Raw genomic sequence first — 13883 nt, 5'->3', positions numbered from 1 at the left:
ATTGTGGTTTTAAAAATAATAAGCACAAATCCTGTATGCACAAGATTTGATAAACTGCCTCTGTAATCTTGATAAGTTGATGATGTGATGTTACCAGATCATAGTTATTTTAAAATATTTAAGTAACGGTTCTTGTAAGTGACACTTTGCACATTCAGTTATCCCATAGATTAAACGTTGTGCCACCTAAACCTCAGTCTTGACAAAAAAAGTGAACAGATATAACCACAAACTACTACAGAAAAAAATACTTAAACAATATATTTCAAAACTATTTTTCTAAAAACTGTATTTTTCAAAAGCTTTTGAATATCTCAAACATAAATATAATGTGAAACAGCCCCCACTGGTTAAAATGTCGGGGTCCCAGGCTGTTTCAAGAACAAGACATAAGAATAGCAATTTATTGCACCACCTTAACCGTATCCAGAGCTAAGGACCACTACAAGAATTGGTCTTTAAACCAATAAAACCAATTTCCAAAGATAATTGAGAACATGTTTCAATACATATGCATGAAAAAAGGATTTTCCATACGACCAACTCACATGCTCATGTAATTGATTGAGGGGATGACCCGTTATATTAAATGTTATTTGAGAACCATCAAAACGCGCAAAATTGCAAATTGCCCAGCTTGTATCTGAATTAATACCTCATTCATCATCATTATGGGTTGATAAGTTAATTTAACCATTTCATTCTGTCTTAATGAGCTATAGTTGAATTAATGTCATGTAATATATGAAAGTAACATTTGAACAGAGGCAATGATTTGAGACAAACAGAGCAGAGACTACTTTAGAAGCATAATGGTGGCATAAATCTCATCAGGCTGCAGCTCGTGTTGCATGTTTTTGGAGAAATATACATTGGTAAGAAAAACCTGAGGAGGATTTGAAGGTGTGCAGTGCTGGTTTGCTTTTAGAGATTTGATTGATTTCAGTGTTTTGATGTAACAGCTGGTATGTCAGTTGTAAATTCTGCACAGCATCAGATACAAATGTGGGCACAATATGTTTTAAAAACTGAGCTTTGTTGGAGTGTAATCTCACAGTTGTGGATTTTAAAGCATTAATAGGAACAAAAGGAACTGCACGGTGTGATTTTAGCTGGAATAATGTTATATTTCAGTCCTGGGTTGGCTCAGTGAAAACCCTACTGAGCCTGCCAGTCCCTCATCTGGCGTTGAGTGACTGCATTTGACCATTAGGGGTCTTTGCTGTCTTCTAGTTCCACCTTAAATGCGTTTTGGCCCCGCTTGCTCCCTGTAGTTTAGGTTTTTTGTCCTCCCGCAGCAGCTGTCACCCTGCATTACTCGCAGTCAGCTAAATGAAACATTATTCTAAACATATGCATCGTAATCAGTCCGGTCACACTTACAAGAACACGCGTTAATAAGGCAATCAATCACTCTGGAACAAGCAAGTTGTTCTGTAACAGCTCATAAACAGTGTGTAATGAAGAATTGGAGGTTAGCATGACACGGCGCTGATCAGATAATCAATGTCAAAGATGCGATGAATGTCAGTAAATGTAGTTTTCATGTCGTTTCTATAAAATCCTCAATTTACAACAAGCAGTTCAATTACCCTGAAAATACAGTCAATTAAATAGGGGTGATTGGACAGTAGGGGCAGGATCATCGATCTTTGCATTTCTATCTCGCTGGTGGACATTTAATTTGGTTTTTCTATTAGCACCGAAATAAAGAAAATATAAAATATATTAAACAACCCAAAGATTTATTTTCTTGTCAAAAACAATTCGGCGGAGGTGACAGACAGTCCTCTGCATTATGATGAATTCTTTTTTTCAGCGTTGCACATTGGATACAAAACTAATCGTGTTATTGTGGGCAGTGTTTTTCTGGCCTCTTGTCTTTTCCTTTTCACACCTCCATCTATCTCAATGCTTTTGTTGTATGGGTTGCAACCCTCGCTTTAGTAAAGAGCAAGGAAACATGGTGATACATCACGCCCATATTTGCTGCCCTAATCCTATTTCTTTAATGGGGACGTTCAAAAAAGCAACTTATCTTAAAGTCCCTCGGGGGCATTCTGGTGTAGGCTATATTTTAACCAAGTGCAATTAACGACAGTATCAGCTTGTATCATTTAGAGGTAATGTAAAAATAATGGTAAATTATAGGGCCGGAATGACCCGTGATGGCAGGCCTCATATTCCCTGTAGCTTTCCACGTATTTTTAATTAATGCTTTACAGTGTTTGCAATAGAAATGGTGTCACAGCACCTGAATAAGCCCAAGATGTCTTCATTGTCGGAGCTGAATCTTCTTAAATATGTGCTACAACATATATGTCTTTAATATATATAGATATAGCCAAGCAATTAAGTAAAGTTTGTCAGCGTCCTGCAACGAAATCCATTTTTTTTTTGGTAGAAATATTTGTCATTAATGTAAAAGAGGCGAAAATGTGTAAAGATTTTTTTTATTTATTTTCCAAGAACAAACACGATCAATAAATAACATGATTTACATTTCATATTGCACAATTTTTTTTTCAAGTTAAAATATTTAAATTCATACAGTCATTGATATTTTAAATACAGAGATATAGAGTTATAACAGACCCCAGGGACAAAGGCCAATAATATTTTTCATCATTTTTAATTTCAGTGCTCGTTTATCAGCCCTTTTTTCCTTTAAAAAAAAAAGCCTCTTTTTTTTTGGAGTGGACCGTAAAGAAATATTCTCCATAATTCAGTCAGTAAATTTTTGCACGAAATTCCAGATCATGAATTTGGACTATTGAGTGAGGCCAATTTGTAGGCTAATGTGATGCTCCTATTGACGTGTACATCCAGTGTTTAAACATAAAAAAAAAACATTCAGCAAGTCACACAAAATAAATAAAAATAAAAATGTGTTTAAAAAAAAAAAAAAATCAGCCTACCATCCACATTTCAGGAAGCATTTTTTTTTTCTTCAGGGCGATCGATAATTCAGTTGTCAACTATCAGTAGGACTATTTGCAAAATATTTCACGATTTACAGTTCACATGTTTTATAATTAACATATTGGTGATGTCCCAACAGGAACGAATAAAATAGCACATAGCCATTTTTACAGGCGCAGACAGATTGTAAAGCCAGGCTTATTTAGTCTGAACTTTCGCCTTTGCTCAGTCCCGTCACTGTGTGTGCTGAGTGAAGAGGTCCTAAAGGGATTACACACCTATGAAAATACTGGATTTGATATAATGAGGCGCAGCAATGTAAATAACAGAGATGCTACTGTGTGTGTGTATGTATGTGTGTGTGTGTGTGTGTGTGTGTCGAGGTATTTCCCATTATCAGCAAACTAAATTTGAGGCTCTCTTTGCAGGCTGCTTTGTATGTAATATTTCTAAAGCCTACATGTGTCATATATTATCCTTATGCAGTGCATCTGTGTACCAGGACTGTCGCTTTTGTTCCAGGTCTTTTGTATGTCTAATGACTTCCCTCCGCGGGTTGTTAGCACTTGACAGCGGGTCTCAAAACGAGGAACTTTCTTCCAGTCATGTATTCAAAGGAGCTCCATCTAGGTACATGATTGGCAATTTTTGTCATGATCCTCTCATTATTAACATAAAAATTGACACGAAAGACGCGGTGCAAAATTATATGCACCCTTTCTAGCTGATTAGGGGGGTCCCCACAGAGCAGAGGCTGGGTGTTGGAGAAGCTGTCCCTGCCAAAAATCTCAGTCTATTAGGCCTAGTGAAGAAAGATATGCTGCTGGGGCAGAGAAGCAGGACCTTCTGCTGTCTAAATTTAGGTAGCATAATTAGCTCACGTTTGAATCTTTAAAAAACCAGAGGAGTCAAGGTAGCCAGGGTGGCTGGGTGTTGGACACTGGAGCCGCAGAAATATGGAAATATGGGATGTGACTCAGTTACAGATGTGGGGTTTGCAGATATAAATGCAAAAAATTTTAAAATGGCACATTGATTGAATGTCTTATTTTTCCAAATATGTTTGCCTATAAATTAATCCAGTTTAGAAATTGTCTACTGGCGCAACACATGAGCACAAGCTTTTAAAAAAGGGTGTGAGTTGCAAAATTTTCGGTGCTAGATAATCATGTTTTGAGTCTTCTGGACTTTTTAGAAATTAATCTAAATATGTGTGTTTACAGTGCTGCCTATTAGACGAATCCTTTACCCAGGTGTGGTTTTTAAAGTAGGCCTATCCCCTAAAGTAGGACTAGAGCAAAATAGGAACAAGGGTCGTGTAGGCTGCATGATGAGTTATCTGTTAAGTGAAGTTTCTTCTCGTTGGTCTGGTGACGGGACTGAGGTTTTGCTGAGGACAGCAGCAGAATACGGCAGAAATCCACTCTCGGATCTTTGCCCCGAAGCTGTGCAGGTAAAGTCAGCGCTGGTGCTCCTGGAGCTCAGCGCGCTCGCCGCTTGGCTGCTGTGGCAGCTGAGACACGAACAAGGCCCGGTGGCTGATGGCGCGCTCACCGCCGCCGCCGCTGCCGCAGCCGCCGCTGCCGCTGACGCCGCCGCCGAGCTGTTCAGGCCTGCGGGTGACTGGTAGAGTCCCGGGTGCCTGAAGCTGCACAGGAGCTCCGGCCGCGAGTACGGGTGGGAGAGGGCTCGGAAGGTATCGAGGGGCCGGATGGAGGTGGCGAAAGGTGACGAGGCGGCGCCGGTGGCGGCGGCGGCCGCTGCTGCTGCCGTGACACCAACGTGCGGGTAGTAGTGTAGAGGCATGTGCGAGTGGAAAGGGTAAGGTAGGCTTCCTGTAGCTGCCGCGTGCGTCATCATGTAAGTGTAGAAGCTGGGGTCTGCTGGATGGGGCCAGGACATCGCCAAACGCTGCCTTTTATCCTTCATCCGCCTGTTCTGGAACCACACCTGCACACAGAGTCAAAACAAGGCCCATATTGAAGCTGCCATGTTGTTTGCAAGCTCTAAATTTAGACCTGGACAGTGTGCTCCAGCGCGTGCTCAGGGCAGACACTGATGCTAAAATGTCCTATAAATGCTCTTGTCATTGAACATTAAAATGATGCATTTACGCATCCTGCAGCAGATAAAATCTCCAAAATAAATAGACAATGTAATTTAAAATATGGTATTTTTTTGCATTAAATTATTTTACACACGTGCTATTTATTAATTGTGCACATAACGGTGAAATTGATGAGCACCCATGGGGTGAGCAGTAAATAAAAGAGCTATTTTGCGCACAGGTTAAAATCAAAATATCACACAGAAATACTGATTATTATGGCTATATTTTCTACTGCCGAGTATTATCATTATTTTAATTTCCACAGCATTGCTTTCTCTGCACACACACGAGAATAATAGAGATTAATCTTACCTTAATGGTAGTCTCGGGCAGATTCAGCGCCGCGGCTAATTCACATCTTCTCGGTCTCGACACGTAATTTTCCCTGTAAAACTCTTTTTCCAGCCTCCCGATTTGTTCCCTGGTGAAAGCAGTCCGATATCTTCTCACTTGGTCGCTATTTGAATTGTTTGATCCTCCCGATGAGTTACCGTTCATATTCTGGAGGGAATTTGAGCTTAGGTTGGAAGATCCAGAATTACTGTCTGAAAAACCTAAAATAATAATAATTTCAAAACGAAATAAATAAAATCAAAAGAGGGAGAGAAACAAATTGTTATTGATAATGACAATAATGCAATAATAGACGTGTGTGTGGGCCTGATTTTTTGCAACATAATGGGAAAAAGGATAAAAAATAATGTTTATTTATTTAAAATGTGTCTTTTTAATGTATCGTTATAACATTTAACTACTGTGTAGTAATAATAATAATTATCATAATAATAAGGAAATATTACAAATAATAATACAGATAATTATTAAATTTAGCTTCATTTCGTTTCTTTGGATACAGAGAGAATGATAACAGTGATACCAGCTACATTCACATTAAAATATAATAGAAATAAAGAGGATAAATTTGGAGTAAAATCTTACCCTTGTTGTTTTCCTTGTGCTGGCTCGGGGAGCGATGCGCAGGGCATCCCACCTCCACATCACTGTTAATATCTGATTCTGGCGAAACTTCGGAGTAAAGGCTCATTTTCTTCCTGCTCTCTGACGAGGAAATTTCCGCCGACGAGGTATTCTCACTGTTGTGGTGCGTGCCGAAAAGACTGTCAATTTCAAATTTGCCTTTCGTCGGGATGTCCCCAAGATTTCCATGGAGAGACGCCGAAGTTATTCTCGGGCTTAGCCGTCCGCTGTGCTGAGAGTTTTCCAGGGCCTCCAGCACTGAATTTCCAGGCGTGTCTGCGAGCCTCTTCCCTGCGACGGGACTGTGCAGACCTCTCTCCATCAATATCATCTCTTTTCTTATCCTCTCCATCATTAAGCCGTGCAAGACGAAGAAGGAGGAAAAAAAAAAACACAACACCCACCACCACAACACAACACTTGTCCAGGGGGGCTGGAGCACCAATGAGTTGTGTCGGAGCTTAAATCCGCATGCAACTCAGCAACTGTCTCTAAATAACTGTCTCTAAACCTTTTTATAAGCAAGACGCAAAAAATGAAAGAATCTGAATGCAATCGACGAGCGACTGCTCAAAATGAGCCGTGCATCCTCCCCAGCAGCAGCAAAATGTCATTCATCAAAAGTGGTTGCTGTTCGTTGTTAAAATGCTCGGCTGACGTTGCTCCAATGATCATTTATTGTAACAGGTTTATAAGCAAATAAATAGGAGAGGGCTGTCACTTGATGATGGAGGCGGCCTTCGGTCAGACGAATAATATCCAAGTGGAGAGGAAGAGAGGAGTGAGGAGCGAGGTGCTTGTCCCTGGGTTGATCTCTGAGTCTGTTTTAGATTGCTCTGGGGTTTGGCCTCTTGGGTGAAATTGACAGTCTGATTAATAAAATGAGCGGTGCAACATTTCCCTCTTCATTTAGGAATATTATTATGCTTTGATTCTCTATTGTTTCCCCTCCTCTCTGTGCGCCCTCCCCCTCTCTAATCGTTGTTCTTTTTATTTATCCTCCTTATTCCTTTTTATTTTTTAACCATTTCTGCGACTTTAATCAGGATGTGAAGTACATTACAGGATTAAACTGCAAGTTTGTGATGAGACATGAAGACTATTGTGTTATAGTTTTTAACACCATGTTTTTATAAATGCATTTCATATTTTTCCTCATTTTGGGGCTTTTTGTTCTACACAGTTCGTCAAAGGCACATTTTGATGTGGTGATAATGCCTGCATTAGTGCACATTTACCGACAACAGCACACGCTTATAGGCTGTATTTAATAATGCATGTAGAAATAGCTTTTTTATATATATTGTGGTGGACTCATCTTTTAATTAACAATAGTCATATATTTTGTACTCCATTTCGTTGCAGTTAATCCTTCACATTTTCTTTGTTCGTTTTGATTGCCTCTGATGTTGAATTTAAACCTATTACTCACATTTAACAGCGCATATTTCTATATTTAACATTTCTAACAGAATCTCCTATCTGTTTGAATTCTTCCTCCCAGTCCAAACCTTTATTACCTGCATGGTAGTTTTGGGTATTTACAGGAGAATAACCTGCCACATGTATGCATCATATTAACTCTACCGGAGACTCGATATGTAAAGACATAACACCCATGCATGGACTCCTGGTTTCTCGATGTGAAATGACTATAAAGGCGCCATCAGATTATCCTCTGTGCGTCCTCTGGCGCCTCCTGCAGGTTTTAATATTAATCGCCGTTATTGATATGAGGTGTTGAATGGGGAGGTGTTGGCTGTGGTTTACCTGGTGTCCTGACTTGTCTGTCCACAGCACTCAGGGAGCATTTCCAGGCAGGATTAGTGTGTATGGCAATGAATGGATAGGCAACAGAAAAAGCTGTTTTAATTAGGCTTCTGCAAAGACATTTGAGAGGAGATGGAAGCTGCAAAGAGCCAAAAAGCCACTTCCCTAACCTCATACTTCCTGTCCTATTTTTATAATACTGTTGAGCATTATAATGAGATTCAAATCAGAACAAAATCTGCTGTCTGCTCTTCCTTCTGCACAAAATATGACACTGAATACTGGCAAATATGAGGCTACAAAACCAAGATATTAAAGCTTGAATTTTAACATTAACTTGCTGCATGTAATTTAAATATATTTCAGCTCACTTCATTATTTATTCCAAAACTTTTATGTAAGCTAATGTTCTCACCTTATTTAGGAGAATCATGTTTTACTACTCACATGATAAGACCAATTAATATATCCCTTTCATTTCATTAAATTCACCTATCATTTAATTAGTGAACATTCTTTTTTTTTTAATGAAAAACTAATATTACACTCAGGGTTTGCACTCTCCTAAGATCTTCAGGAAGTTACATTGAATATAATTGGGTAATTTGCATTCATTATTGTGCATCTGATTTATCTTAAGAAATTTCGGGAGAGGTTTTACATGAAGATATTTTTACATTGCAAACATCATTGAAAACGCAGCTTTGAATGTTACTCTAAGCCTTACTTAAGATACCATTGTTGAGCATGATAAACCAGATCTCACTGTTCTGCTCATCTTCTCTCTTGATCAGCCAAAAACAGCGTAAATCTTACCTTATATTGATCACATTCTTTAAAGACTTATCAAGTGATGTTCTTTGGTTCATGTGTTTGTCTGTTACTGAATCTTGGCTACATTTGAGCTACAGTTAAAAAATAAAGTCAGCATAGATAATTAAGTTCCTGAAGTGAAATTTACTTTTCAACATTGTGATTTCTTTTTCAAAAACTGTGGGCATATTTATACATGGCACTTTAGTGAAGGGGTGTTCCCTCCCTCTTCTGCTACAATTATACTTGACATGAAGCCTTTCATGTGGAGGACTTGAAGTGGCTCTCAAGCTCTTCAGTGCCTGATTCACGGCACAGATGCATGTTTTTAATGCTCTTCAAGTTCAGCTGATTTGTTAGTGGTGTAGTGGTAGTTGTTGAGGTGGGTGTAGATAGGCTCCCGAGGAGAAGGAGGGTATACTCTCCTCTTTATTCCAGTATTTTTTTGGCTGATAGGTAGGTACTGTAAACAGCCAGAAAGAGGTGGGTATACCCTGATAATTGTGTATACCTTCAGCTACACCGCTTCTTGCACAGAATGGCACACTTTAAATGCACCTTTGCCTGCACGAATAGTTAGGGATCCTTATGTGAATCTAAAATTTGAGTCAGCCTAAATCACAGTGTGTGAATAGCAAAGGTCACAGGGTTTATCAGCATTTACGTTAGCAATTTTCAGATTTTCACTTCTTGGTTAACTTTTTCCAATCTGTGGAGTCGCCAGTGTGCCAAGTTTCATCTTAAACTGTGACAACATCCTGAAAATGAAGGCATAAAAGGACAGTTCACCCCAAAATAACGAAATACATGTTCTTCCTCTTACCTGTAGTGGTATCAGTCTAAATTGTTTTGGTGTGAGCTGCGAGTGTTTGAGATATCGGCCGTAGCGATGTCTGCCTTTGTCCCAATGTAATGGAGCTACATGGCACTCAGCTTGTGGTGCTCAAAGTGCCAGAAAGTACCTCTGGAAAAACTCAACAGCAATGTCTCTTTGCAGAAATGATGACCCGGTTACTCAAGATGATCCACAGACCTCATTGTGAGCATTTCCATTTGGGAACTGTTTTCTTTCTATCAAACTACATCAGCAAACCCAATCACCATGCAGAAGGAAGTGTGCATCTACTCATGGATGAGAGGCTCATGCTTGTGACAGTGCCAGACATAAACATTAATGGCGCTGGCTGAACTGTGACATGACCTAGCTCAGTAAAAGTCTTGAAATCCTCTTTTCTTTCAGTGGGGTGAATTGTTGAAGACCAGCATAATGACATGGTTGGTGGGTGTAGTTCAATAGAAAGAAAATAGCTCCTGCATCACACTACTCACAACAAGGTCTGTGGATTATCTTGAATAACCAGGTCATGATTTCTGGAAAGAGGTAATGAAATTGTACTTTGCTCATCTGTATTAGGCAAACTAAAATTAATTATATTGGAAGTCATGTGTTAAACACTCATAATTATCAGCACTAATTGAAAATGAACACTGTTCCCTATGTATAAAGAATACAATTATTCTTTCCTGACATTTGTAAAAATGAATATGAAACTCATCTGACAGGTGTGCATCTGCTAAGATGGTTAGATTTCACAAGAAGGTACAATTCAAAAAGGATAGTCATACGTTTTTATTTTTTTATTGATAAGGATTATACATTAATCGACTTTCTTTTTTTTTTTTTTTTTTACAAATGTGCCAGTGTTAGCCTGCTGGCTGATTCTTAACTGCAGTCTTTTGGCAATATTCTCTAAACTCAGGTTGACTCAATGACAGGTTGAGAAATATGCAGAAGTGGCAGCAACAACATTATCATTCTCACAACAGGAAATAGAAAATGTAGATACGGTAATACAGCAATAACATCCACTATTCAGCAATATGAAGCAACGAAGCCCAAATGAACAACAGGCCACTGTTAATAAGCACACTTCCATACACAGCAGCAGTTAGCAATAAGATGAGAGTAAAAATCAACAGTCTTTGGAAGGGACTTGACTGATTATCTATAAGATGACTATACTGTAAAGACATCAGCATAAAAGCAGTGTTCACAAATGAGAAAGAAAACCTATAACAAACATGGATTTTCTTAAATGAACATCATTGATGCCTAACATAATTAAAACACTGTAGGAAATCAGATGTGTCGTGTGTGAAATCCAAATCTATACACAAACAGGAGGGAGCCTGGCTGGAGCTGAGGTGGGACAGGCAAACAGCAACCACTATGGCTGATACTGATGGGCTGAAATGGCTGTCAATCACGAGAAAATTCCTAAAAATGTTTACCTTTAAGCCAGAAAGGCCCTTCACACCCACACAGGTGTATTCAGTTATTCTGCTGCTCAAACCTCTGCTCAGGTAGAAAGTGGGTGAGCTATGATGAGCCACGTCTGTCTACCTGTACAAATGACAAAGTTGTGAGTTGTCCCACCCTCACAGGTGCCACAAAGTTACACAGAGAGTCATGACCATGCTAAGACAGTCCTGAGAAGATTCCTAATTGGCCAAATGATCAAAAGACAACTGTTGACTGATGACAATAATAATGGATCTGTTCCAATCAAGTGTCCCAGTAAGTCATGACAGTGAGCCAAAACGTGCAATACCAGGACACTGAAACTGAAGCAGCTAAATGGGATTCAGTCGTCATTAACTAATATCATCACCTATGTTCTACCTACTGTGACAAGTTAAAAGGTCTTCTGTGAAAATGGCTTCTACTAGAGGCACATTAAAAGATGTGGGATTAGCTTGACTGTATTACCAGTGAGAAGTTGAAGGTGGTTTCACAGCCATGTCCATACAGTCTGTCTTGTTGGATGCTGCATCTAGTGGTCATTAGAGGAACTGCAACTTAAGGCACATGGTGACTTTTAATTACATTGTACAGGGGAGAATGCCCTGTACAATGCTCTTGAGTTTCCAAGTGTTGAGAATATCAGCCACAGAGATGTTTGTCTTCTTTCAAATGTGTCAGGTGTTAATGGCCAATGTGGAGGCGTGAACGTGCAGCGGAGGCCTCTGCAAAAGCCATTAATTCCTGATAATGGACAGCTTAAAGAGTATGATCCCACTTATACCATGGTCATTTTTCCAAAGGGAAAAAGAATATTCATATTTTCATACTTTTTGATATCAGTTTTTCACAAGCCATAACTTGGTTTCCCTGGCAACAACTGAGGGTTTAGCTAATACCTGGAACAATCATTACCGCCTGTAATGTTCTTATGCAATGCAAACTTTATTCACAACTCCAGTAAATAGGATTAACCTTAGATATGACTTAGCAACGGGAGATATTTCTAGTCCACTTAGCTCATAGAACCATTTGGCTCAGCTATTAGGCAAAAATTGCTATGCTAGCAAGCTTGTGTTTAGGAATAGCTAGCTATTCAGCAACATAATTGTCCCTAATCAATATTAAGTTTTTCCACAAACAAACGATACGTCATGTGTAATGTTACTGTCGGCTGCAGCCTGAAGTGGCAAGTTGAATAGCGGCTGGGATGTGAGATGATTGCTGATGTGATTAAGATAAGATAAACCTTTATTGATCCCACAATTGAGAAATTCCGGTGTTACAGCAGTCAAGGGGAATGTCGAAGCGGTATTCACTCAGACCATAAATAAATAGGCTACTTCTGAAAAACTCAACAGCAATGTCTCTTTCCAGAAATCATGACCTGGTTACTAAAGATAATCCACAGACCTTGTTGTGAGCCGTTTATGTAGGAACTATTTTTTCTCTGCTCAACACCCACCAGCTCAATCATTGCGCAGAAGGAAGCATGCATCTACTCATGGTCGTGAGGCTTGTGCTCCCAACAGTGCGCAGTGTAAACATGAATGGAATCCTCCTTGGCTGAGCTGTAACATTAGCTAGCTGAGTGCTAACAGTTACTTTAGAGTGTTAAAAAGACCATCAGAAAACAAACAGGCCACAGTTTGGCTTTATTGAAGTATGGAAATGCAAAGTAATGTCAATGATAACAGATACTGAGAACACAAAGTATTTGAGACTTAAAGCATAATCGTGAATCATAAGCATGAAGTGAATTAAAGCTAACAAGTTAAAATCAATTAACTGTAAGGTAACAAAAGCAAACATAGTTTTCAACTGGCCTACATACTTCAACAGAATTCATCACATTCTAGCTATAGCTTTTGGTTTTGGTGTGCTACTCCAAGAGTTTAAGTGGCCCCATCTGGCCACCCCTATGAAACATTTCTGGAGAAATTTCTGTTTGACTCAACCCCTTTTGTATCATCATTCACCAGTAATATGCCCAGTAATATTCATATGGTCCTCCTGAAAATAAGTGGTCTCCTACGAAAGCATAATTTATCAGTGCCATCAGCCTTATTAAACATTAAAAGATAAAACAATTTGAATTCAACCATCCTTTCAACTTCCTGTACTCAACCATCCCGCTTAGTATTAACCCACACAAACGTTCACAGCTTCCTCACATGAATACATTGTCTATATTATCAAGAAATAATCAAGAGACAGTACAACAGAATGCACATAATGTCAAATATGCTCCAATGATACTCCAGATAACATGTGCATTCTCCTGTCTGGCAACAGGTGATGCATCAGCTGCATATGTTGTGTGATTATTCTTTCATTTTGCATTGTCTGCTGCAGTTATTAATGTTAGAGGACTGTTCACACTTGATTTTGCCTAAATTATTGCACTCTGAGTTTTAAGGAACTTGGGTGGAGTTCTTTCTGCTGAAAAATACCAGGCTGCATTTGAACATTACTATCCATATTGGTGCCTATTTCAGCTCATTCATTTTTCAACACATAATGCCTAAAGAATATCATCTCTTACAGTCATTGTTACTCTGACTGCAACATTTCAGGAAGCTGATAATGGTCCCAGACTGAAGGCAGGCCTTCAGAGGGGGAGCTCTACAGCAGCCACCATGTGCCTTAAAGGGACAGTTCACCCCAAAATCAAAAGTACATATTTTCCCTCTTACCTGTAGTGCTATTTAGCAGTCTAAATTGTTTTGGTGTGAGTTGCCAAGTGTTGGAGATATCGGCAGTAGAGATGTCTGCCTTCTCTCCATTATCATAGAACTAGATGGCACTCGGCTTGTGGTGCTCAAAGTGCAAAAAATACATTTGCAAAACCCAACAGCAATGTCTCTTTCTAGAAGTCATGACCTTGTTGTGAGCAGCTTCATGTAGAAACTATTTTCTGTCTACCAAACTACACCCGGCAACTGTATCCCAGCACAGAAGGAAGAGTGCATCTACTGGTGTTTGATA

At 39.3% G+C, this 13883-nt stretch overlaps 1 protein-coding gene across 1 annotated transcript; it reads right to left on the bottom strand.

Annotated features, from left to right (window-relative positions):
- Positions 1-2437: 2437 nt before the first annotated feature.
- On the bottom strand, positions 2438-6828 carry evx2 (even-skipped homeobox 2). The gene is made up of 3 exons (XM_050048842.1): positions 5972-6828; positions 5345-5586; positions 2438-4872 (listed from the first exon to the last, which is right to left on the bottom strand). Exons 1-3 carry the CDS (start codon positions 6363-6365, stop codon positions 4258-4260), a joined length of 1251 nt encoding a protein of 416 aa, XP_049904799.1. The 5' UTR covers positions 6366-6828; the 3' UTR covers positions 2438-4257.
- Between the last annotated feature and the right edge of the window lie 7055 nt (positions 6829-13883).

The sequence above is a fragment of the Epinephelus moara genome, chromosome 7, assembly GCF_006386435.1.
Source record: "Epinephelus moara isolate mb chromosome 7, YSFRI_EMoa_1.0, whole genome shotgun sequence".
Taxonomy (NCBI): Eukaryota; Metazoa; Chordata; class Actinopteri; order Perciformes; family Serranidae; genus Epinephelus; species Epinephelus moara.
Note: the sequence above shows the minus strand (reverse complement) of the source record. Positions and strands in the feature narration are given on the sequence as shown.

Bases quoted from the DNA above. Each gene is read 5' to 3' on its own strand.
- evx2 (XM_050048842.1), bottom strand. From the start codon at position 6,365: ATGATGGAGAGGATAAGAAAAGAGATGATATTGATGGAGAGAGGTCTG. The intron at 5,587-5,971 runs GTAAGATTTTAC...TTATTATTTTAG, and splicing joins GCACAAGGAAAACAACAAGG to GTTTTTCAGACAGTAATTCT. The intron at 4,873-5,344 runs GTAAGATTAATC...CTCTGTGTGCAG, and splicing joins TGCCCGAGACTACCATTAAG to GTGTGGTTCCAGAACAGGCG.